The sequence below is a fragment of the Schistosoma mansoni genome (assembly GCF_000237925.1).
Source record: "Schistosoma mansoni, WGS project CABG00000000 data, chromosome 1 unplaced supercontig 0010, strain Puerto Rico, whole genome shotgun sequence".
Classification (NCBI taxonomy): domain Eukaryota; kingdom Metazoa; phylum Platyhelminthes; class Trematoda; order Strigeidida; family Schistosomatidae; genus Schistosoma; species Schistosoma mansoni.
Window position 1 is genome coordinate 2161601 of NW_017385987.1, and position 25862 is coordinate 2187462.

At 34.8% G+C, this 25862-nt stretch overlaps 2 protein-coding genes across 2 annotated transcripts in view; both read left to right on the forward strand.

The window, feature by feature from the left end:
- Smp_201130 (unnamed protein product) overlaps positions 1-4919 on the forward strand; it is a gene marked incomplete at both ends in the record, with an annotated part of 44753 nt that extends 39834 nt beyond the window's left edge. Inside the window, one exon of the mRNA XM_018791990.1 lies at positions 4729-4919. Within this exon, the coding sequence (XP_018644895.1) occupies positions 4729-4919 (191 nt within the window). The remainder of the gene's footprint in view (positions 1-4728) is intronic.
- A 5246-nt stretch (positions 4920-10165) lies between these two features.
- Smp_132640 (CDP-diacylglycerol--inositol 3-phosphatidyltransferase) lies at positions 10166-15517 on the forward strand. Its single transcript, XM_018791991.1, has 7 exons — positions 10166-10228; positions 10313-10575; positions 13445-13579; positions 13621-13774; positions 13806-13887; positions 13931-13949; positions 15282-15517. Exons 2-7 carry the CDS (start codon positions 10542-10544, stop codon positions 15431-15433), a joined length of 576 nt encoding a protein of 191 aa, XP_018644896.1. The 5' UTR covers positions 10166-10228; positions 10313-10541; the 3' UTR covers positions 15434-15517.
- Positions 15518-25862: the final 10345 nt, after the last annotated feature.

Consider the following 25862-nt stretch of genomic DNA (forward strand, 5'->3'; position numbering starts at 1 on the left):
TGTACTAATCTCTTTTTGAACATGTCATTCTGGTTTTCCTAGGTGTATAGCCTTTGCTTCGGCGACGTTCAGAAGATGCGATATAACTGCCTTTCGAAGCCTTCTATGACTTTGAACGCAGAGTCTCCTATGGTTGAGTGACTTGTATTCACAAGGTGTTAGATTATTGAGCTACTTATTGAGCAGTTCCTGTCTCTTTTTAACCAAACTGGGTAATTTTTATGAATTCTTTTGGAAAAAGTACGCATCAAACGGCCTAAGTACTTGGCTCTGCATGAACAGGTAGATTGATAAATGCACATCCAGTTGATTAAATGAGATAATTTGTCCCTAAGATTATTGATGATCATTGATCGGCTGGAGAACATTATTCGTAAAGTTGCTGAGAAGAATGTTCTTTTTAGAGAATCGTAAGTTATTCTCTTTAGGACGCCTGCAACTCCATCACCTTTGAAGTTGATGTTCATGTAAAGTATTTTCTTTTCAACTGAGGTTAATTGTCCTTGGAGAGGTTTGGGTTTTAAATTCTTGTTACTAAATATGAAGAATACCGTTTTCGATTAATATTTTCTTAAGGATGCTCAGTTCGTTGTTCATGACCTCGAGACTATTAATTCTTTGTATTCGCTTAGCGAGTGATGCAATTAAGTCCCGCTTTCGACTAATGGGGACCCAGGTATTGAAGATTGATAGCTGACCAATCTTTCTTATTTAATGTTGTTTTTTGTAAATGGTTTTCAACACAGACTGAGACCATTTATGTCACCATTTGAAAATAGCAGACAATGCATCTATATTTTATCCCAGTTACAGATTTCTCAGTTATACACACCAAAGGCTAACTATAAATTTAACCCAGAAAAAAGCATGTCTTGTGAAATCTCGTGGTCTCCAGACTAATAGTTTGTTTTCTTAAGGCTAAAATTCTTAACTTGAATCAACTTAAGCTACCTCTCGACGATCAACTGATAGTGACTGTCTCGATCCCGACATGGTTAAACTCCATCAGTCACAAATCTTAACTAGAGCGTTGAAATTTTTCCTTGAACCGAGTCTCCAGTGAGCACTCAATCGTAAAACCAATATAATCTTTATGGAAATCGTTTTGATTTATGGATGGCTTTTGTTTCTGATCGACGTCAACTCAGGCAACATTATTTTTTTCTGCTTTTCAAGTAAACAACAGTTTTTACAATGTATTTGCTTCTTCGTTTAGTAATTTAGTACACTCAAACAAAGCGTATAATCAGTTAAGTGGTTGGTTTATTTAGAATGTATTTCCTGTATTTTTTTATCATATGAAAAACTATTAAGAAATACTTAACATTCTTGTAAATTATTTTGATGGATTTTCGTCATGAAGCTTTCACTGTCCTTCTGAACAATATCATCAGCACAAACTGATAGCTAGTCCTGTCTAACTTGATCTTGAATGATTATTCTTGAACTTTTGCTTTCATAACTAAATCATCCTGCTAAGAGAATGAAACTTAACCAAAATCAACCGCCTAGGCTAAAAATTTCCTTAACCATCTCAACTTACCTGATACATCGTGGTTTAGATCGATATGTATTTTGATTAGGAAAATTCCACCTTAAAACTTAAGGGAAAGACAATCACAAATGATCATACTAATAATAGAAAAAGTATGGAATTATCAATCTCTATAAGTAGGATGAAACTAACTCGGTGGATGAAAATCAGTAGATCGGTAAAATAATTAGATTATTTAATACTGTCTTGTATTTAAATTCAGTCTTAACTTAACCGACTAATTTTTTTTATTTTATCTACCATCTTGTTGTTTTTTGAAAACAGCTTGTTTTTTACTGATAAAAATTTTGAAAAAAAACTTACATTGATTTTGTTCTACGAATTTTTCTGTTTTTGCTCGGTTTGAAAAAATCCCTTAACTGATTCTGGCTACGAATGATTCTAATCTACTAGTCTTTTCTTAAACTCAATACTAGTCCCTAATATGATTTGCTATCAGTTAAATAAATAATCAATTAAACTTAACGCAATACTTGATATTTCTTAGTTTTTACGTGACTTGTAACACAACTGACAATTTGTCTAAGCAAAAAAACTTATTTTATACGCTACGAATTTTCGAAAATGCTGAAATAAGAATAAGCCCTTTTCACTATTGAACGAAATGAAAACAAACAAACTAGGAATTTTTGGTATCTAGTTAATCTAGTTTTATCATATATTTTGTGGTCAGAGTGCTAAAATGATACACTAACAAATAAATTGAATGCGCACTGCTGAGGAGTCATATACTAGGATGAAACAGCCGTCCAGTGCTTCTAGCTTTTCTATGGTCGTCTAGCTTCAATTGACCCATGAATTCAACTATAAAATATTGTATAGTAAATAAGTATATTTTTGGCATTACTACCTATAAATATTGAATAGGTTTTGATTAAATATAGATAATTTAATATTTTTAAAATTAGAAGGGGTTTTGTGGAGATTTCAGTATTTTTTAAATAGTTGAAATCATGAGTCAATTGAAGTCATACCACCATGGAAAACCTGGAAGCGCTGGACGGCCGTTTCGTCCTATTATGGAACTCCTCAACAGTGCGCATCCACGAACCCGCCTCGCGTATATAAAGAAATTGTGTACAAATATTATGCAAAATATAATTATATTGGCTTTTTTAAGACTGTTAACGAAAAATCTTCATTCAGTCAACAGTACCAAAATAATAATTAAAAACTGAAACAATCAAAATTAGCAACTCTCTTACCATCCATTGTGAAACCATAAGAAAACAGGAAACACTTGACCGTTGTTCTGTACTAGTTTATAACTTCTCAACAATACGTGTTCACAAACACACGTATAATTGAACTCAATGATTCTTTTTTTCATGATAAAACTAACTTTAAATTGAACAGTTTGAACAAAGTTTTATTAAGGTGCCAAAGAAATGAAGACGATACTATCATCCTCTACTCTTACCTTATTATATTGATTTATAATGACATAATCTAGGTATTTGCAATTAGTGTAACGATATGCGAATGAGTTCTGTTTAGGTAACCTGCATAAACTACAATTACTTAACAGCTTGCTTAGTAGTACTCCTTCATTGAAAACGTTACCTCGTTAATTGTAATTAATCAATTGATTATAAAAAAAAGTCACTGAAAATTTTGCAGAAGCATTTCCGTCTAGATCTTATGTGAATCAGTTTAGGGCTCAACTCATGTGAATGGCGGGTGTATCAATTCAGTCCTAGTAATCATTTTAAGCAGATTTAGATAATGGTTAGCAGGAAGATCCAAGATCCTCATCCCGTCCTACATGGGATTCGAGGGTTAAATGCTCCTACATCCTAGATTTGATGCTTACCTCTGGACTTGGACCTTGTACTGTTCACTTTAAGCCATATATCTACTGTGTTATTCAGTCAAGATTACCACTGACTTGTCCGATGGGGTCAATTGTAATTCATTTATATTGGTTATTTAAGTCTTTCCATTGAAATCACGGACTACAGTTGATCGGTCTCTTTTGCTATATATGATTCTGTTCGAACTGCCTTAATGTTCCCATTAAGTCACAAGCATTTTAAGCAGGGAGGGATGGTGGCCAAATGTGATTGATCAATCGCAATCCTAAATAACAACAGGAAGATTCAAGCGGTAAACACGAATGAACCTGTAATCATTTTACATTTAATCTTGTGTAATTCATCATTCATTTCCATTTTCAGTTTGTGGTTGTGTAGATTGTTGAACTACATTGAAATCATGAACCGATCGATGTTAAACCACCATTGAAAACCTGGAAGCACTGAACAACTGTTTTATTCTAGTATACGACTACTCATCAGTGCATATTCACGATCCTGCACACTAGGACTGAACAAAGGACTTTCATCCTCGTACGAACGCTTGATCCCTATACCACTGAGCCGGCATACAGCGGTGTTATTGTCTAACTTTAACCAAACCGCGATATTGAGAGACTATTTCCTACTGTCTTCGGTAGGTAGCCGCCTCTCACCCGACGTGGTTGGACCTCACCTCAAGCTCAAAGTTATCGTATGCTCACTAGTGACTAGCTTCGGAAGGTAAGTCTCGGAGTTCTTGTGAGAAGTTGTGACCAGTAGAGTTCAACCGCGTTGAGTGAGAGGCGGCTATCTACCGAAGACAGTGAGAAATAGTCTCTCAATATCGTAGTTCCGTTAAAGTCAGACATCAATATCGTTGGATGCCGGCTCAGTGGTATAGAGATCATGCGTTCGCTCGAGAATAAAGGTCCTTTGTTCGGTCCCAGTGTGCAGGATCGTGAATATGCACTGATGAGGAGCGCTATACTAAGACGAAACGGCCGTCCAGTGCTTCCAGGTTTTCAATGGTGGTCTAACATCGATCGGTTCATGATTTCAATGAAGTTCAACAATGTACACAACCTCAAAACCGGCAAGTTATAATATTGGCTTAGCAATTGAACTCACAGTTTCCAACCCTCGAACTGCAGGTTCAAATACTGTTTAATTTTCGCGTTGTACACTCCCTAAATAGTATGTCAGTTTCGTGTATCCGTATATATATATATATATATATATATATATATATATATATATATGTTTTTATTGCCTTAATTATAAAATCACGTTTAATTCATTTTCAATATTTTAAAAATCTTGACAATATTTTTGATTTTACTTTTATTTTCAAATCACTCTTCATTTCTTTTTGAGCAGTTCATCTTTTAACAAAACAATTGAACTGGATAGTCTACCTATACACCGTACTAACAATTATTACTATTATATTCCATGTAAAACTCTCAAAGATACAAGTCAAAGGATGGATATTACCAGTTAAACAATATTTTCTTACTAAATTATCAACTCAAAATACATATTATTCGTCAAATGATGCAACCAAATGAAATAGATATTAAACAATTCTGGATTTCCTTTAAATAAATTTTCTAGTCAATTAAAAGAAGCAATAGCCAAAGAAATAGTGACAATCCCTATTTTTAAAGATGGATTGTTTGTTTTAAATAATTTAACTGTACTGAAAGGGCAAATCATATACTTTTGTTAATCATTTGATCATAGAGAAAAAAAAAGTTAAGTGGAAAAACATCAGAATCTAAACATTTCACCTTTGTTTAATAACTTTCATTCATATTTCATCAACCATGAGCCTATTCCCAAAACTTTTATTGATTAATGCTTTTAAGTATGAAAATCAAATACACTAGATAAATTTCTTTTGAAATATAATTTAAAGAATTGTGCTATTGTATGACATTTTATTTCATTTTCTTCATAAATGAACAAAGGGATTTTACCTTATCATATTACACTTAAATGTACCTAGGAAGGAACCGATTGAAATGAAATTAGAAAAATTTGAGCACTTTCATCAAAACTTTTTCGATAAATATCTCAGTTAAAATGTTATTAGAAAAAACTTAAGGTGTTGTCGTGTGATGTTTTCGTTTGTACACTTCTAACATCCACCTAATTTGTACGTACTTAACAACTTAATTTATGCGATGTTACAATGAAACAATCAAAATATTTTCCATACCATTGTGATTAACAACTTGTGTATTTGAACTAATGATTTGTAACTGGTGATGTTATCTTAGATTTACCTAAAGATTAATTTTTTCAACCTTCAAAAATTACAGGCAGAATGATGTCATAAAAAGTCATTTTTTAACTGAATGGATAGGAAGACTTTTATAAAGGTGTAAGTCTGACAGTAAAAACTAAACTCAAAGGGAATAATTCGTCAGGTCAGAATGAAATGTGTTTAGACAGAGTTTAGACAGTGTTTAGACTGAGCCAAGAACTTAATATTTCCAAGCACTTGAGATATATCATTTGATTTATTTGTTAGGAATGAGACTAAGTAAAAGTGTCGATTATATTAAGACACAGATATGTGAAGGAAGAATATTCTTTCTGATACATTTTTATCAGGTTATAGGCACGGTAAAAAAAAAGTCAGCGAATTTTAAGGTCGCCCGCCGTTTCGTTTTAACGACCTTAAACAGCCTGACGAGAGGAGGTCATTCCGTATTTGAGTTGTTGAGGGTCTGTTGGGTGTCCGTTGGATTGCACGAATATACAATTATACAACTAAAATAATGTTACGAAAGAATGGTTGAGTTTAAAGTAAATACATCAATTAAAATGATAACATATGAGTTTTAGGACTGTTTGTGGAATAAAATGGGACTGCTGATCTTAGCCTGACTTGTAGGTAATGCTAACTTGGACAAATTTATATTCAAAATGAAAATGTAAGATCGATGGTTGGAATAAACATAGATAACACGAATGAGAAAAAGTAATATTGTATTTACAAATCAAATCAAACGATTAGTTATAGATTACGCAATTTATGGAGTGATATGGATTCAGTACGAATTAGTAAAATGGGTTGATATTAAATTCGAACGAACAATATGGATGGTAACTGCTAGGAGTTATTTATGGACTATTATCACATATATTTTTATTGATTGGTTATTAAGAAACTAGAATATATATATATTCCTCTTGTCATAAGCTTTCATTTAAACAAGTGACCACTGTTTATCGGTTACAGTCTCCTAAACTCACACCCACTTTCGGCTTGATCTTGTACAAACATTGTTTTTCACTTAATAGTGCGATGCCTTTTAGTTTGTTTGTTTGTAAACCAAGCGGATTCTGATGTTTGTGTTCTGAACCGAACTGACAGGATAAGAAGCGAAGTTACTATACAGAAGATAAATAAGGACTTGGAGTTGGTTAAAGGTTGCTAGTACTGTTTGACACCTAATTGGTTTAGCACAGGAATAAAGTCATATAATATCATTGTGTGAATATAATAAGTAATGACAGGAATTTTATCAAGGTAATTACGATAAAAAATTCATATAAATTGGGAAAGATGAATGTGCAGATGAAGAAAGATATAAACACAAAAGGAATTCGGAGGTGGGTTGTAAGTTTAGGTATCAGATGATCCAGTCGTGGGTCAAGGTGAACACAGACTAGATATACCTCTTCTAGATAAATAAGTCCGGTCTTCTGGAATTGATCTAGATGATTTCAACAGATCTTTTAAGTCGACATGTTTAGATGTCACCTGCTATGTCCCTTCAAAATCCAGTCAGAGATACAAAATTTTTTGCTGTCCAGGTCACAGTTTCTTCTTCTTTTAAAACCATCTACTAAGAATTTTCTGACGAAATTGTCTATAAAGCCGTTATTTCCTAATGTGTTCTTCAGTGTATCTATTCCGCCATATACACCACCTTCAGGACACAACAGTTTGATTCTATGACTGAGACATTTAACCAAATTTATTTTGCATTGAAGAGGTGTGAAGCTTTGGAAATGGGTAAACCGACCAGTAGTGGATTTCTACGGAAGCTCCTTCACTTGTTATCAGGAACGGTATCTCTATTTTTTTCCTAGCAATTGTTCACATATGTAATCTATGGTTTTAGTCAGTGGGATGTTAATGAACAATGATGTTACATCTAGTGATAACGTGGTTTTCTCACTTATATTTATGTTTTTATTGTATACATAAACTCAAATACGTCCTTGAATCTATACTTAACCGATTTCTCGTGTAATGGTTGTAATAATTTATTAACCATTTTGATGTTCAGAGAGTTTAAAGACACTAGGTCATAGAAATTAAATAGGAAGAATAAATTTATAAAATCTTAGCGAGTAAATTTGATATAATTTTGATGGAATTTTGTTCTCTGAGCTGGATGGTTCAGTCATGGAGCTTTCATGGTCCTTCTGAACGACATCATCAGCCCATACTTCGGGTAGACGTGAAGTGTTCAGGTTCTCCGCATGTGGTTTACAGCTTGTCCTGTACACCTCGATGTTTATTGGTTCTTCTTGACCTTAAATCCGTCATCGTTTTCTTCTTTGTTTTTGTTGTATCTCCCATTGGTTTGATTTTTGTTCCTATGTTTCTGCATAATTTTCGTGATTGGTTGATAAGTTGGATTGATTTCAATGGGCTTGTTTATTGCTGATTACCTGAGTGCCAAGCTTAGCAGATGGGGTGAATCCGATGAACCTAACGGGGTCATCATCGATGTCAAGAACGTGAGAAATTGTTTATCCCACGAAATTATTTATCACTACCCGTTTTTTGTATAACTTCCTCACAAACATGATCCTCCTCACGAGACAGGTTATGAGAAGTATATGTAGTCCGCTACTCATAACAACGCAACTAACCTCGTATAAAATGGCATACTTGTCAACAAAAAAAGCGTGCATCTTTTTGCTGCAGGGTATGATGTGAAACAGAGTGTCTTGATAAACACACCAGAGTTTTCTTTATATACTGTTGCACAATCAACGACAATCTACAAATTAACCGTTCCACAGTACAAAGGCAAAAACAAATGTTACTGATTGCCAAATAGTAATCATCTCGCAAAAAGCTCAAGATTCTGAAGATATGATAACGAACTGCATTTTGAGGGGCCAGTGATCTCATATTCTTTAAGAAATTTTAGAATGATGGAAGGATGATTACACTGATTGTCCTACCTATCGGAAGGTTATCACAACCTAAACAATTCATGATTCACACGAATCGTGTAACAATCCTGAAAACTACCATAACGTTCAAAAGGGAGACTATCTCAAGACTACAAAACGACCGGTAAATGTCGTGCCAGTCGATAGTTCTGCGATCCAACAATCAGTGTGCAAATTTTCCAAGCTACTCCTCGAACGTACGAACGTCCTGTTTATATCAATATTGATCTATATAACCGTACACAACAGATACACCGCTTTATGTCTTTCTTAGCCTAACCTTACTATTTTGGCTCTTTAGTCTATAACAGCTCAGGTTGGTTGGTTAAGAGTTGACCCCAAACAACCAAGCATATGCTAAAACAGTATTGTTCAAGTATTCATTCACTTCCTTACCTTTTGTAAGCGTTATATTCCCTACTATCTTATATGGAATGTTGAGAGCCTTTGTTTGTCTGAACAGATAATCCCACGCTCCACTGTGACTGCGCGAAGATCGAAATAAAGACCTATTCACTACTTCTCTGGTTTCTTCTATCAATAGCACGAGGGTTACCTATAGGCACGAAAGTGGTGAGCCCTTTTTGAACACAATTTAACCTCATTTCTGTTGGTAGGTATGACGGGCAAGTACAGAATGTGACAATATTTGAGTATGGGCAGGTTAGTGTCACCCTTGCTCCAAATAAAGTTTCATGAAGAATCTAATATCCCCTTATCGGTCTTCTAGTATAGAGAGAAATGCTGCTGACAGGTGAAATGACTGGTGTCTAGGATATTTTACTGATGCAACCCAATTATTTCAATAGGTAATCTTCAACACTTACCTAACGTAAGTACAGATATATGGGTAATACTGATAATCGCTATGATTGTAGTACCTTTATATTATATATATATATATATATATATAGAGAGAGAGAGAGAGAGAGAGAGAGAAAGAGAGATTATCAGTATTACCCGTGTGTCTGCTTCGCTAATCTTCCGCCTCGATAACCGCTATAAAACAAATCTTGACGGTACATGAAGTCAGAAGGCAAAGAGAAGCGGCGAATACAGTTTATTATCGAATGATGCAGGGTACAGACCTACAAGCACATGAGTAAGTATCAGCGAACAAAGCGGAAATAACGCATATTCGAGACGGCGGGTGATCATAACAGTACAAAAAGTATGCACATTGTTACTATCCAAATGACAATGTCTGTTAAGTAAGTTAATAAAATGGATTAACCGAAATTATCCATAATAGAAATCGGGTGTATGATAGTTGCTATATCTGTACTTTCTTTGTTCACTCAGAAACCCCTACTCATGATCCACCAACACATAATGATAGACGCAAGTACATCAAACACTGAACGCAGCAGTAACAACTGCTGTTATTTAGTGGTTTGAACCCTATTAATGAAAATGTTTCAAATATTCAATAACAAAGTAACCACAAAAATAGCTGATTTGACTTTTCTCATAAACATTGGATCATGAGATATATTTATGAGAAAACTTTATTAAAAACAAAAAACGAGGTTTCGCAGTCACTGTTAAACATGAATCCAGTGGCCTGATTGTTGTACATACCTAATACAGTTTCTTGCATACTCCCGGGATTTTGAGTCAAGGTCATTGGCTGTTGTAGGTGTTAAGTCCTCAATCTTTTGCTTCAAAGGTATGGTTACCCTTTTTTCCTAATTGCTTTCAGGTACTTTGAATAACAGCATAAAATACTATTTACTCCTTCATCCATACGTAGCTTTCTAACCTTTGACAGTTGTCTTTTCACTCCAATTCAGGATCTTTTGCAGCTGGTTGGACTGCTGTCGCTCAACAGTAGTACCTTTTTAACGCTCATAAATACGTCTTGCAAAATCAGGCTGAAATTCGAACTGTCGCTGACTAGACGTTGAAACCTTCGCGTGTTTCTCTGTTCATAATATTTCTGGACAGTGGACACGACTATTTCATCAAATACCTGGGGAAAGATGAGCGTGTTTCTGTTTATCCCAAATGTAATTGGTAAGAAAAGTTTGTCTATGTTACTTGTCAAGTGTTTATTTTCTTATTATTTGGAATGCTACGAGAAGTAATATTTTCTCCAATCTTCTTCATTGCCTACAGATTAAGATTTCAGATTTGTGTAGTAAGAACAAAAGGCTTACAGCGTTTGTTATTTCTTTCTTAGTATGTTCCTGTGAGTGTCTGGTCTCTATTTGAACGAGTCAATTGAAAGTTCGAACACTGCTGCTTCCGGAATCAGATTCCAAATATTGATGATTCGGTGTGAAACCTGTATGCCACTGATATTTTATCCGTTCTTGGCTTTTCTACTCTCTTGTTATGTCCTCCGAGTTTTCCCGATCTCGTTGGAAGTAAAGGGAAGGTATATCAGGTCTGAAAATTATTTCTTAGTATTCGATATATCAAAATCAGACCACTTCTTAATGTGCGGTAGGATAGTGTGAAGAAGTCAAGCTTTTCAAGCCGCTCCTTGTGTGGTAAACCCGGGAGTTCTGGAATTGCACGGGTATCTGCTCTCTTTACTTTTTTCAGGATATCCGAGTCACCTTTTAAACAAGGAGTTGCAGCCTGAACGCAGTTCGCAAGCTTAGTTCTCATTAAGCTTGTGTATACTGCAGTGAATAAGGTAGTATCTAACTTGATGAATGTCCGTTTCAAATTCCATAGGGTTTTAAACCCCTTAGCTGCGACCTGCTGGCAATGGACCGTGGTCTTAATATCATAACTCACTGTATTCTATATGCGTACTTTTTCATCTCGTTGGTAGTCACTGTATGCAGACGTGGTCTAGATGTTTGTTTTAGAGCTAAAACGAATTGTCGTGTAGTTTTTAACGTTTGATTTACTAAATGCCGGTGGGTTTTTCAATTCTCAGTTATTTCGTGTTCTAATATAAGCTGCTCGCCGTCCCACTATAGATTTTCCTTAGAAATTTCGTTACCGGAACTTTGCCCGAGTCGTTCATCATCAAATTATTCTTTTACTCCTAAAGGTTCACATGTTATTTCGTCGAAACGTGGATTGTTATTAGGATTTGAATTCCGATCATCTAGCAATTTGTTAGTAATGTAGTACGGTAGCTCTCACTTGGTCCCTCAATTAATTAATAATTTCTGAATCTGTTATAATGGATCCACACGAGCGAACTGAAATGTGCTAGAAATATTTCGGCACATCAATACACGCGAAACATATTCCGGCCAACAACCCGCAGGTTTCAATTTTTGGCGCGTTTTGCTTTGCAATCATCAGGAGTACTTTTTTCTTTGTTGTTTTATTACCACAACATAGGAACCCAGAAAATTCGTTAGGTGGACGTCATTGTGATTATAGTCTCCTAAATGTTTCGAGACGTTTCACGGAAGTTCTCAAGCGTTACCCTAACCTATGTCAAGTTAGACAGGTTTTTTAGAAAATAACCACAAAGAAACCAGCCAGGTTTCATTTTACCTGCTTAAGTCTCAACACAGGGCAGGTAGGTAGATGGATGGTATTAATGGACCTGTCGTCACCATCTCATACTTTCACTTTAAAGATCGTAGTGGCTAACATTTGTGTGATGCTTGCTTGCAACATATATCAAAAGGAATATAATAAGGTAGCTTCAATTATTTTCAATAATAAGTAGTTCTTGATCATTTTGATTGTGTGCTTTTAGATATTTACTATTGTAACTATGAGTCTTATCTCAATCGTAGTTTAAACGGTTTTCCGAAAATTCCCGAAAACTAATAACTCGAATAGCCTTAAGGCGAGAGAACTGTTCAATGATGAAATCTCTTGGGATATTTCATTCTTGGGGCCGTATCATAGTAAATATGTGTATGTCTTTACAACGATATATACGATTTGTGATAAGAACCGTAAGTTTATTTCGGAAACAGATAGATATGAATAAAGTAAAGAAGCAGAAGTGTTCACAAGTGCTTTGAATTTTTCCCAACGCTTCTAGCAAGGAGATTACTCATGCAAACCAAATGGTCGTGACCTAAGAGAACGTAGTGCGGTTGGTACTATGTCTAGTCCATATAGGTTATTCTAGCCACTAGACAGACCACTCTATTCACTCTTCTCAAGCCACATTTTTACCCTGTCAATTATTCGCTTATCAATCCTGACTGTTTTTTATATGTTCGTATATGTGCTATTTATTTAGCCTACTCATTATATGTGTTACTTATTTCTGTTCGGATATGAATATCATTCACGCTTAATTAAATTGAGTTGGCTCACTCACCTTCTCCGTTGCGCGTCACTTTGTTTTTCTTCGCTTTCCGAACAACGATCGTAGGAAATATACATATTCAAAAAGTCATTTTCGTATTTGAATTATTTGATTCCTCTGTTCACCAACGTGATTTAAGTCGATAATTATATACGGTGATTGAAGATATGTATAAGTCGTTGACAAGCAGTGAACGATCTACCTGAAGTTAGATCTCGGACCAAGAAAGTATATCTCGGTGACAGTTTTTCATTCGATCGAACTCGAGTCGGATACAGTGCCACAAATATATATATATATATATACAGCTTCAATAATTCTTCGCTAAGGCCCAAATAGTTTGAAGTTTGCAGAAATATCAAAATTTTACAATTCTACAGTTTACTTACGTTCACTATTTCTTTATGAGGGAAAAATATCAAATGAGCAACATAACTATCATGAGCTTTTACTATTGTTTAGAAGTATATTTGGTACCATTCTAGAAATGGTTTAAGGTATTCCATAACGAGGTGACGTTCAGTGTATTAAACGACTATTTAACTGGGTGTGGAAAAGTTTGAGTGGTATTATTTGCTTGTGGTTAAAACAACGAAATATTAAATAATAGGACGTATGGTGTTTTTTATTTGATTTTTGCAGGTTACATACGAATCGTACTTCTGTTTCAAGCATGTTATTTTATGAAAACTAATTGTGAACTAACTCTCCTTACGTACATTATTTCGTGTCTATTGGATGCGGTAGATGGTTGTGCTGCACGCGCGCTAAACCAGAGTAAGACTCTTTCAATAACGTCTTTCTGTGATTTCATTTAGGTACGAAGTTTGGTGCTATGTTGGACATGATTGTTGACCGATGCTCAACAATGTGTTTGTTGGCTTGTCTTATTTATTTTTATCCATCATACATACTCCTTTTTCAATTCAGTATGATTGTGGACATAGCTAGCCATTGGCTACATTTACACAGGTGAGAATTCATATCGTTATCACTGGTTTAGTTCTGTTTTATCGGGAAAATCAAGTCATAAATTTATAGATCTTAAAGCAAATCGATTTCTCAAATTGTACTATACAAATAGAGTAGGTCATATCATTTCCAAAATTTATTCTTCATTATCTACAGATTATCCTTTTCTTGATGTGTGCAGGAAATGAACTTTTCTATACAACGCTCTATATATACCATTTTTATACCGGACCAAAAGGCAAGTATACACATTTTATTTTTCATGTTCTACCGTAAGTTTAACTTGCTACGAATTAGTTAGCCAAAACTCTGAAGACCATACAGCTTTATATGGTTAATGATTTGTTTGTTCGTGAGATAAAGCTTGAATTCTAGCCCATCATTTATGCACCAACACGTAATTTTTTTCTGATTTTAAGTCTTTAGGGGTTCTCTGGAACAGAATAATAATCCATTTTGAAAACTACAAGCTAGTTTTTCAATTTGTTTAACAGAAATATTCATGGTTATTATGATTACCGCTTGAAAAGTGGGTTTGTAAAAAGCTAGGAATGGTAACTGTTATGTTTAAGCTTAGTTCAGTTGTCTTTGACAATCATTTGGTTGTTATACATCAATCTGTAATACAAATCGGTTAATTATATTAAATATACATATAACTGACAGTTAAAGTTCTCCTAAGTAAATTGATAGCAAGTGATACATATTGCTCTATCTGATATTCACTTTAAGTAATAAAAGTTTTGCCTCACAATAATTCAGCAGGTTTTTTGATTTTAACATTCATTTTTAATTTTAATATCTAAATGAGGCCATCGTTTTCTTGAAAGTGATTACCAGCGATGTAAATATACTATATGGAAATGATCTCTAGATTTTAAATGTTTAGATAGTACTATTTTAATGTACAGTAGCACACATTACGCAATAGATATTTAACTAGTAAGCGATAACTATTCTCACATTTTGTGTTTTACAATCTAAGTGTAAGGCAGTTCTGAAGCCTTAATAGATCTGTGTCCTTTGTTCAAGTTGGTGTCAAAAATAGTAGAGTTTGTAAATTTAAACTGTTATATGAATGCTATTGTTTCGATGAAGACAAATGTAGTACTTTAACCTACAGGACTTATTATGTCTTTATGTCATAATACTTGGTTTATCTTCATTTTTTCCATTATTAAAAAATCTGATGATACACAACTTAGAGTTAAGACTGGACTTTGAAATTGTAGAGTAGTAGATATGGACTCCGATGCAATACCAAGTGTAGAAACATTTATTTTATAACTGATATGACAAATTGAAGAGATGAATATACATGCAACGTTTTACGTTTATATTTATAAAGTTGTAATATCTTTTTCACTCATTTCAACCGTAATAATTATGACTTATCAACTTTATTTGTCAAGTGAAGTATTGTAATTAATATTATAAGAAGTCATATGACATGGTATAAAAATCTTCCACCTCATTTGTGTTTTTTTCTTTTCTTTTGTTTGACCAGTATTTGGTTTTGGATTATGGAGTATAGTGATTGGTTTAACAGCACCAATAGCATTTCTGAAAATGTTAATTAGCCTTATTCAGCTTCATGCAGCTTGTGTGAATATGGCTTCAGTGGATGAACTAGAAAGATCTCAGAATAAAGCAGATTAGTTATATTTGCTGTTGTTAATTCGAAATAACGAGGTATATATAATGATAAATATCATTCCAGTTAATGTATGTCTATAACATTCAATGTTTGAGCTAACTTGAGTAATTTTTAAGTACATTATTTTGTGTTGTAAGTCCCTTTATAATATTTTTATGAATACTAAAACTGAAAAATTTGTGAAATTGGTTCGATGTTAAACTACTTTGCTTTCTTCTCATACTTATTCATACTTTCAATCAATATTATAGAACTGTTTATTTTCCACTCGTATATTTGCTTCTTATTTGCATTGTTTTTTATCGTTGCATTTCCTATTTATCTATCATCAAGTTAATTCTATTTACTTTAAACTTTTTTTTGAACACATTAATTATAGTATCATTTGTAATGTGTTACACGTGTCATATCTAATTTCACTTATGAATTTTATTCTTTGCATAATTTTGTGTAGTTACAAGTGTTCTATCTCGATAAGTACTTTACGTTTTATTTAATTTTATTGTCCGTGATATATTATAGACTACTTTTCAATGTTTTTACCATAGTGTATATATTCTGTTCAAGACGTTAGTATTAAAACCAGTCTGACTGGACTAGATAAAATGGTATATTCCACTGGTAGGTTTATTGTCAAACAGTCAAAATGTACAGATTATGTTTGTTGATAGTAATATAAGATGATCAAAACACGTCAGCGTAAACTCTGCTCCCTGACTGTAAATAATTCATTTATCTTACTATGGGACAAAATGGCCGTCCAGTGCTTCCAGGTTTTCACTGGTAGTCTAACATTTACCCATTCATGATCTCAATCAAAACTCAACAATCTCCACAACCTTATAATGATAATCCATTTATCGTCTATTTTCTCTTATCTGGATATCTTTACTCGTGTCTAAATGCCACATAACCTTGATTTGTTGTGTAAATTTAGCAACTTATGTTCAGTGGCATAAGTATATATCACAGCCAGTTAGAGTTATTCGTTGTCATCCTTTATTTTAGAGTTTGACTTTAATTACTAAAACTTGTCACTGTGTAATGTTATTTTTGTTCTTATGGTATGTATGGTATTTCGATTGGATAAAATTTTCTATAAACTGGTTAGAATCGTATGCTAACCATTAAAAATTATCGTCTTAGTTCGACTATCTGGTTTTTTATTAATTGGATACAGTGGTAACAGTTCACATTTAGTAACCCTATTAAGAAAACAGTCGTAAAATGATACCTGCATAAATAGTAAAACAAGTGGTGTACTAATTACTGCTTGTTATCCTCTTACATTTTATTTCTCTTCTACTGAATTCCCATAAATTTCATAATTTATATCACTAGATTGGTTGCAGCTACACTTCATCTTCGTTCACCACTACTCGTCTGTCACCAACTCAAAATTCTCCTAATACACAGATGTACATATGTACTTGTGTAATAGCATACCAGTAGGTCTTTTAAAGAAAAATTGCCATTAAATGAAAATTAAAATCAAAGTAACGATATTTTCAGCAAGTCAAAGATATTATGTGTAGATATATTTGATCCAGTACATTTTATTCTGGTAATTTCAAGTCATCACAACCCGACCGTTGCTGCTACCTTGATGTGGTGGTCTGGCGTGCCTATCATAATGAACCAATCGAGCTATACTGGCTGGAACAATCGCTTCTCGAGGTTCTACCGTGCCCCCAAATCCCCTGGTACAGACGAGGAAGGGGAGAGTCCGCTCCTCCTCTCGAAATGCTCTCACATGGCCACGCGAATATATAGCCTCTGCCAGGGAAGTCCTACTCGCTGCCTTCTCGTGGCGGGGGTGTTGTTTACGAAAGTGAGAGGACGAAGAGCGAATGTCCGGCGCTTTAACCGGGTTGGTGGACATGGAGGGTCCACCTAGGACCTAGGGGAGTTGGAAAACCCTGATCCCAAACCAATGGTGCACATCGGCTCCAGGATCCTGATGGAACGAATGGCGTATAAACTTATTGTTGGTCACCGGCTACCATGGGACTGCATCTCCTCACGATGCTCCACTGCCTTGTGGATCAGACTTTTAGGTCAAAGGCTCGGGTTGTGGCCCCCTAAGAAAACCACCTGCTTCAGTCTGGGCACCTGGGCAGTATCTCAGCCCTCACACAAATCAAATGAGATTTGTGAGGCTCATATTTATCTGGTGCTTTTTGTACCAATATTTATGTGTTTAAATAAATAAAAAATAAAGGCAGGTCCTTTGAAGAGCGGTAAGACTAAAAGCAACAAACCCAAGGTTCGAAGGCGAAGTCGTACTGCTGACTGTACAAAGGTGTTATGGAAGTAAGGCCTTTCTCAGACAACCAGCATAACAGCGATGCTGCCTTCCCACAAGGAAGGGTGGGGTTAGAAAGGACCGACCCCAATAACGGACACCTCGCTCTATCCCACGTCAGTAAGGTCCCAACAAGTACGGAACTAACACGAAAACTACTCACAAAAAGGTCGTGTGTGACCAGCCTTAGGCAGTTGTCCCTTGGGCACTGCTCTCAGGTCAATAAGACTACCTCGAACCTAACTTCCTTTTCAGGCACCTCTAGAAGAACCCTTTCACTGTATGGGCAACCGGGAAGTGATAACCGCCCTTATACAGCACTTAAGTCATGACAAGCTTCTTGTACAACTACTAATAAAGTGTCAAGCTAAGGCTAAAGGATCCAAAAAATACTAAATTAATAAACTGAATTTTAAGGTAAAAATATTCAGTCAGAAAATTGATTGTTACTATTTCTGTTATACGTCACATCAGAATTAAATATATCCAAATATATTAAAAAAGAACAATCGGCTTATTTTCAACTCTGAATAGTCAGTCCACAGTGAGGTCAAATATTCAGTCTAATCAATAATGACATTTGAAAAATTGTAACCGATAACTAAACATATGTGGTACATCGACAAAAAACAACTATGAAGTAAAGAAATACCAATATTTTATTCATAATGTCATGTTTGTAGTTGTAAATGAATTGGAATTTTTGATCCTCCCGCCATTGTTTTGCTATTTGTTATCGATAGTTCGATCAAAAATTATTGACTCAGATTCTACAGTATTCACTTCTTATCAAGTGGTCTGCAATCTATAGATTAGTATTTCACCATGTGATCATATCAAGCTAGGACTTCAATGCAACTGAATATATATGAATCGAAATACTAAGAAATGGTCACAACTATATTATTTCAGTCGGTCTTTGCTTGATGCTTACTAAGTAGGTAATAAACTGATAGTGATCAACTCATCATAAAATATTACGTGATAAGCAGTAGATCCGTCTCCGAAAACGCCTATCCATTCTAGAAATAAATAGAACGTGTTTAATTGAATTCTGTTGTTTGTATTTGTGATCCGTTTATAATGAGATGCCAGGAAAATATGCCATATTTTACCGAATTTTCATATTATTGTAAAGAATTTACATTACATTAGGATAGATATGTTGCTGGTGAAAAAGAAATTTTCTTCGTTACCTTCGAGTAATTTGGTCAGTTTGGTAACAGTCTGCTTGTATGACTAAACAATAAGTAGGCTATATTTTTTGATCTCATTAATCTTTATGGAATAGCTACTTGGTGGGTACAAAAATAGAATTTTAGCCATTGAAGTTACAAGAATGGAAGCTACACGGCTCCGGTCTGGGTAACTCGGTTGTTTCGTTAGACTTCACATAAAAATGTGACCAAATTACAAAATTCAGTCTTTCAGTAACGATCAACGTAAAGCCTAGTACAGATGTGCGTTGGCCCAAATTATCATGCCATATTAGTACGACAAAATAAAATTAATAGCAAAGGAATCGAAATAATGTAACAACAATGACATTGAGAGTAGCTGAACAGTTAGAATGTGGTTCAAAACGACAATGAAAAGGTATGTATGAAGGGATACTGGAATTAAATATTTAAAGGAAGTTGAAGAGTGCACTGAGCCACGTCATCTGTTGTCTTCAGCTTCTCACCACATGTACTCCAACCAGTTTACCTGTTTCTTCTTGTCCGTCTCAGAGCAACAAAAAAAGACTTCGTTGGTTGTTGTATATGATCAATGAGCCATTGCAAAATTTAGCCTCTGTTTATAAGGGTGATTAATAAGATTCAGCTGGACAATTTCAAATAAATGAAGTAAATTGATAATAGTAAAAATAATGATATATTCATGATATCTTAATAAGTAAAAAAGAACAACAGATTTCTGATCTTTCAAGACCTAGTATAAGTTGCTTGTTCAGAGAGTAAACAATTAAACGCATTAAAGTATAATAAGTTTATTTGACACAGAGGAACAAAGCATAGTATTCAGTACAATAAGAAAAATCAGGTGAAATCAACGCACTTCATTTCAGTCCATATGATTTTATGTGAGATGTGCTTCTATGTGTATGTAGTCATGGATAGTACGTAAAGTTCTGAACATGAAGAAAAGTCAAAATTACGTTTACTGGGGCAAAAATATTCTGGTTCATTTGACCATGTTCTCGTTCGTCCTGAAGTTATAATTATGGAAACAATCAAATCACACTATTTTCTACTTTTAGCCCTATTTGTAATCTGATCGCAGAACTAAATTGTTTATCTTAAATATAATCATTTATTTAATAGCTCATGTGAGCAGAAACCAAACAAATACTACTAAAGTTGGCGACTATTTTGTTGTCAGTAATCCGATTATTTCTGGGAATACATAATCTGAGCACAAGAAAACTGAATAGCTATCTTAACACAAAATGAGAATAGACCTTATTGTTGAAATACGATTCGGCAACTGTTATATTTGTATTTTTACTATATAAACGACCCAGCTATTCCTATTGCTTAGTATTCTTATACGATGACACTCGACAAGACCCCAAAATCAGAACACGTTGAACAGGAATGAAATTGTATTCAAAATAATAATAATAAGTGAACAGCTATCAGCAATCAATAGTTTAAATATCGTTCATATATTTATAGTATAAGCATAAGAAGCTTATAGATTTTTCTGCAATAATATGCCCGGGCTGATCGGTTTAAAATTAACCAGTCAGCGCGCAGCAACACCATCATGCATAAAACATGCTTAATCCAATCTATATCCCACTAACAGCAACAAATACGGTTGTTCCCCTTAGTAGCTTATAAATAATTGAGGAGCAACTCTATCGAAACTGAACAACCGTTACCGAGAGCACAGCAACATATAAAGGTCTGTTGTCCCTCGTGGAACGTAGGCTAACGACCAGGATTTTCCAACCTATTGTGTACTGGGCTCTTTTCCAGTTGTTCCCCAATCCTATTCATTCTCAAGATGTTTGTCTTCCATCTACAGCGTATTGTGTTCTCTGATGTGTCTCATTTCTTCTGCCTTTAAAATCCCAGGCTAGGACTTGTCCTGTGGTATGTTTCTTTGTTTTCTGTAAAGTGTGACCTACACACCTACAGCTTTTCCTACCTATTCACTCCTCATCTGCAGCTTGTTTATCGTCTCCTACTGATGGCCGCCATCTACTGGATTTGGAGTGTCCTGCGTAGACAGTTGTTTATAAGTACTTGTGCCTTTTTGATGATGGTTTTAGTAGTTTTCCAAGTTTCAACTCTGTACAACAGAACTATCTATATTTTTTTTATTGAAAATTCTGATCTTGGTCTTGGGTGATAGTTCCGAAAATTCTTTAATTGTAGGAATGCTGCCCTTGCTTTGCCGATTCGTGCATTTACATCTGCATCCGATCCCCCTTGTTCATCAATGATGCTGCCTAGTTACGTAAAGGTTTCCACTTATTCCAGAGCTTCTCCATCAAATTTTATTTAGATGGTTCTCGTTGTGGTGTATTTTAGGATCTTGCTTTTACCCTTGTGTATCTCGAGACTTACTGGTGCTACACTGACTCTCTTCACCTGCATTTGCTGCTGTGTGTGGAGGTCACGATTTTCAATTTTCTTACACCCCCAGAATCTGGTTATTTGATGGTTTTCCATCCTAGGTAGTTGAACCAATGAGATGGCCCTTTTCCTAGTGGCGCGTTTATGACTACTATGAGAAATACAGGTTATTATTAATTGGATAGAATATAGTACTAGTCAACATTGTCCGTACATCATATAATGTTTTTTCCTGTCGTTACTATTATTATAAGTCATGTTATTCATAACAATATTATCAAGCTAATATGTACACAAAATTTGTATGAAGGTCAAACTATTTAATAATAATTCCGACTTCCCGAAATATTAGTTTGATTTACTTACAAAATTTATAAATAATCTTCACCATGCATATTACAAATGTAGTTACTGGATCAAGGTCATTTAGTAAGTTATAGTAATTAGTGATTTCACAAGAACTCAGTAAAAGTACATTATACTGATGACCTTGAGGGGACCAATGAGAACTGAGATAGCGTCTCGTGGATTTTACGCGAAATAGGAAGCGGAGTGAGAGATAACTTGTTAGATTTAGATAAAAATTGGCAATGTTTGGTTTTTGAAAGTAATAAAACTATATACTAAGGAACCGAACAATGAATATAAGAAGGTGCTTATGCTAAATTACAAGAAATACTTGCTCCTGATGCAGATTATATGTTAAATTATTAAATGTGACTCAATCCATATTTAAGGGTGGTTAGTGTAGCTAGACAGCATTCTTCCACTCTGACTCTCAATGTCAACTTAGAATTCCTTAAGTCTGTGAACAAAAGAGTGGTAAGGAATCACTCCATGATAGCTGATATCGGTTCGTGATGAAAACCCTAACTATAATTTCTAAATCGAACTCAAGTGTAGCTGATGTAACACCTGTCGCTAACCTTTTTTGCTCTAAGTCTGGTGTCAGTTGGTGATGAGTTAAATAAATATTTCCGTAAAATATCAATCTAACATTGTCTTTAGATTGGTTATTCATTTGAGTGGCTTGTAGATGGCGTCGAGTCTCGACTGACTATGATCACCACTACAATAAGATTACGCGCCAGAAAACGACTTTGTTCCTTCGATAGGTCAAAAATCAGAAGGCTGTAATTGGTCGAGATAAAGTATATTTATTGGCGATCTCGTGGTATCGAAAGAATACCGAGACGTGCCAAAGAGTACAGGCAGAAAGGCAGAGCATAAGAAAGTTCGAACGAACAAGATGGACAATGGAACAAAAAGTGATTTTGATACAGTTAAACAAAACGAGTACAGTAAAACAATCACTGGTACAATTGGTTATAATAATAATTGTTTTCATTATACCAATCGCGTTCTCGTCGAGAAAAGTAGGTCACTACAGGCTAATTTGGATTTATAACTGTAGGAAATGATGATAATGTTTCTTAAAGAATATTAGGTAGTAGTGATAACGAAATTCTGTTAAACATGGTAACAGTCAGGTAGAATAAACAAAAGTATTAAAATAATATTTTTATCAGGGTATCTAATAATATATAATATTGAATAGTCATCCCAATTTTAATTTCCCTGATAAGTAAATAATGTTTTAATACCATTGTTTATTCTACTTCAATGTTACCATGTTTAATAGAATTATATATATGCGATTGTACAGCTTAAAAGAATATTCTCGCTTTACACATCTGTTACAAGATATATACTTAACGGTTAATTTGGTTTAACATCCGAATATTATCCTTACTAAGTTGAAAGCACTCATAAAGTTTTTTCAGAAGCATTTAAGTATAGCGTCATATTGTTGTTACTAGTATGATTTCTTTTGAACCATCTGCGCTTAACTACATATCATTCCATCCACATTAACTTTATGTTTTCACCAATCTGTAATTTCCACTAATTGTGTAAACTGCTTAAATGTAAAATAACCATTACACAACCTTTGAAAGATGTGATCGATAAACGAACTCACTAATAACAGCATAAACACTCACTACCACATTAACTCTCTTCGACCTTGCATGACTTTGTTTTGTTTATTCACCAATCATAATTTTTAGGTTTGTCATAAACGATATTAAATTTGTTGACTGATTTTTCGTATGCTCTAGTTAATGTTTGGTATGTTATTTATGTCGCTTAATATACGGAGTTAATTGTTTTCTGTTTAATATCAGTGTTAATTTACGTTTTAGAAACAGATAAAATTCAGCAAGCCAAATAATTTACTTGTTCTGACTTTGGCTAAGCTAATACTCTGTGTTCGACAGTTTGGAGAATAGTTTAGGATTGCGTCTATAGGGAATTACTTCCTACAACCTATCCTGTCAAATTCCAAAATCTATTTACTCACCACTTATATTTTCGATACAAGCGCATCTTATTAATCAACTGGTGTCTATATATCACTCAAAGAACCTAGAGGTAGTGTATAAGTTAGAAATTTATCTTTGATTATTCATTCATAACCAGAACAAGAGATCCATGCTCCGTAAGTTTTAGGGACATTCACTTTCTTCGAAACCTTGACTGAATGGTGTGGTCTTGTGTACAATTAGTAGACACTTTGCAGAAACATATGGAACGCACAATGTAGTACACAATACTTTCAAATTTATACGGTGCATATTTGTAATATTTTATTTATGACAGGGCTGCTGTCACTGAGGAAACATCAGACTGCTCCCTACCGGAAGAACCTGTGTACCTAAGAACGCTAAAAATATTTCGTTTAGATCAGCAGTTCTCTTGATTATAAGTCAGGTTACAGGCGTAGCCTCGACTAATACACGCAGTGTCAGTAACTGGTAGTGCAGTATTCCTTCCTTGTTACACTTGTAGATAAGTTCAATACGTGAGATGTCTGAAAAAAGACCTGCGTGTTCCCTTAAATTACACAATCAGAAGAAATGGCGTTCGAGTTCATCGTCACCTCCCAACTCGACGATATGTGCTGCGAATGTCTCATAAATACCTACTAGGTGAAAGTAACGATGTAAGTCCAACAGGCCTGAAATTTGCGGTTGCTTAAGAACCTAGTGATACATACTCGGAGCAGTCAGTAAGACTTTGTTCTCATGAATCCTTGTTTATCCTTCCGTCAAACGACGGAGCTATGGGTTATTCTCATCAACAATCCAACAACTACAAACATATGCTCGGCTTTGCTGTTCTTAAGCAGACTGACATGGCGTAGGAATTCATTATCTTTTTATCTGAAAGTAGGCTATCCAGTGGCTATTTAGAACTACGTTTCTGAGCAAACTAAAGGTAAGAGACGAAGTGTTAAGTCGAAACACAGTTTCATATTCTTAAAAACTTAATTACTGTAGACAAGACGTTATTCTCAGAAACCTATAGTTTTAAAGACTCATGTTGCGAAAGTACAACGCTTATAAAATTTGTAAATCAAAAACTACTGTGGAAAAATGACTTGTCCTGGTTTGTTCAAATGCTATGTTACTGATGAATCCTTCGATCTATTGAGTCTTGATTGGATCACAGAATTAAAAATGTTTGATTAACGACTCAATCTTATTAGTAATCCAGACTCAGAAATGCTCGATCAGTCATCTAATTTTATTTGTAACGAATTATCTTCCTATCCTCATATGATGCAGAAATGGCGACAGAAATCTCGTGATTTTTAGAATGATCACAAGGGGAGGGCACGACCGAGAATATCACCAGGAATAAACCCGAACCCAGCCTCACCTAAGCGTGTCTCCCTTGCTGAGTCAATGTTCAGAAGGCGGATTCGGACTTCGTTTGATAGCATGCATCCACAAAGATGACGAAACTGTAGACCCAAGGCGAAAAGAATTCATTATCAGTTTCCTAATGGGTGACATGTGAACCATACCTGTAACAGACGATCGAATTCAGATGAAGAACCTCTTAGCTCGAACCTGCAACTATATCATTTAATTGATAGTCGGTTTGGAGCATCAGGATGAGAGCGAAAGAACTGATGACCAGACCTAAAGAAAACCACCAAGAAGACATTTCCCTCGACGCCTTCACTTAAACCCTAGAAGCAATATTTAGTTTTCATGAGGGAAAGGTGATACGGAGAGCCAACCAGAAACAGCCTAATGAAAAGGTCAGTCGATAGCAATCAGAAGTCACCTTTAGGTTAAGTGTATTTTATTGGGTCAACGAGTCGATTTCATAAGGATCGAGTGGTACACATATGAATGAGCATTTGTGCATTTCATTCAGTAGCCAAATACACTTTCTCGCTCAAGTAGTCAGTTGAGGAGGGGTTAGGGCGTAACACACCGAGTATCAGTATCAGATTTCGAACACCACACGTCGCAACACTTTGAGTAACGTAAGATGGGATATACTACGATAAATGAAGTTTGGGTAAAATATTTTCGTAATTTAACACTGAATATCAACCGGAGTACTACCATATAATGCACGACCGTAGAAAGTTGATAGACTTCAACAAAAACAGCCTTCTTAGATCACAGGCAATAATTTACTGAATAATACTGGAATCTAAAGCTAGAAATCGTGTTTAGA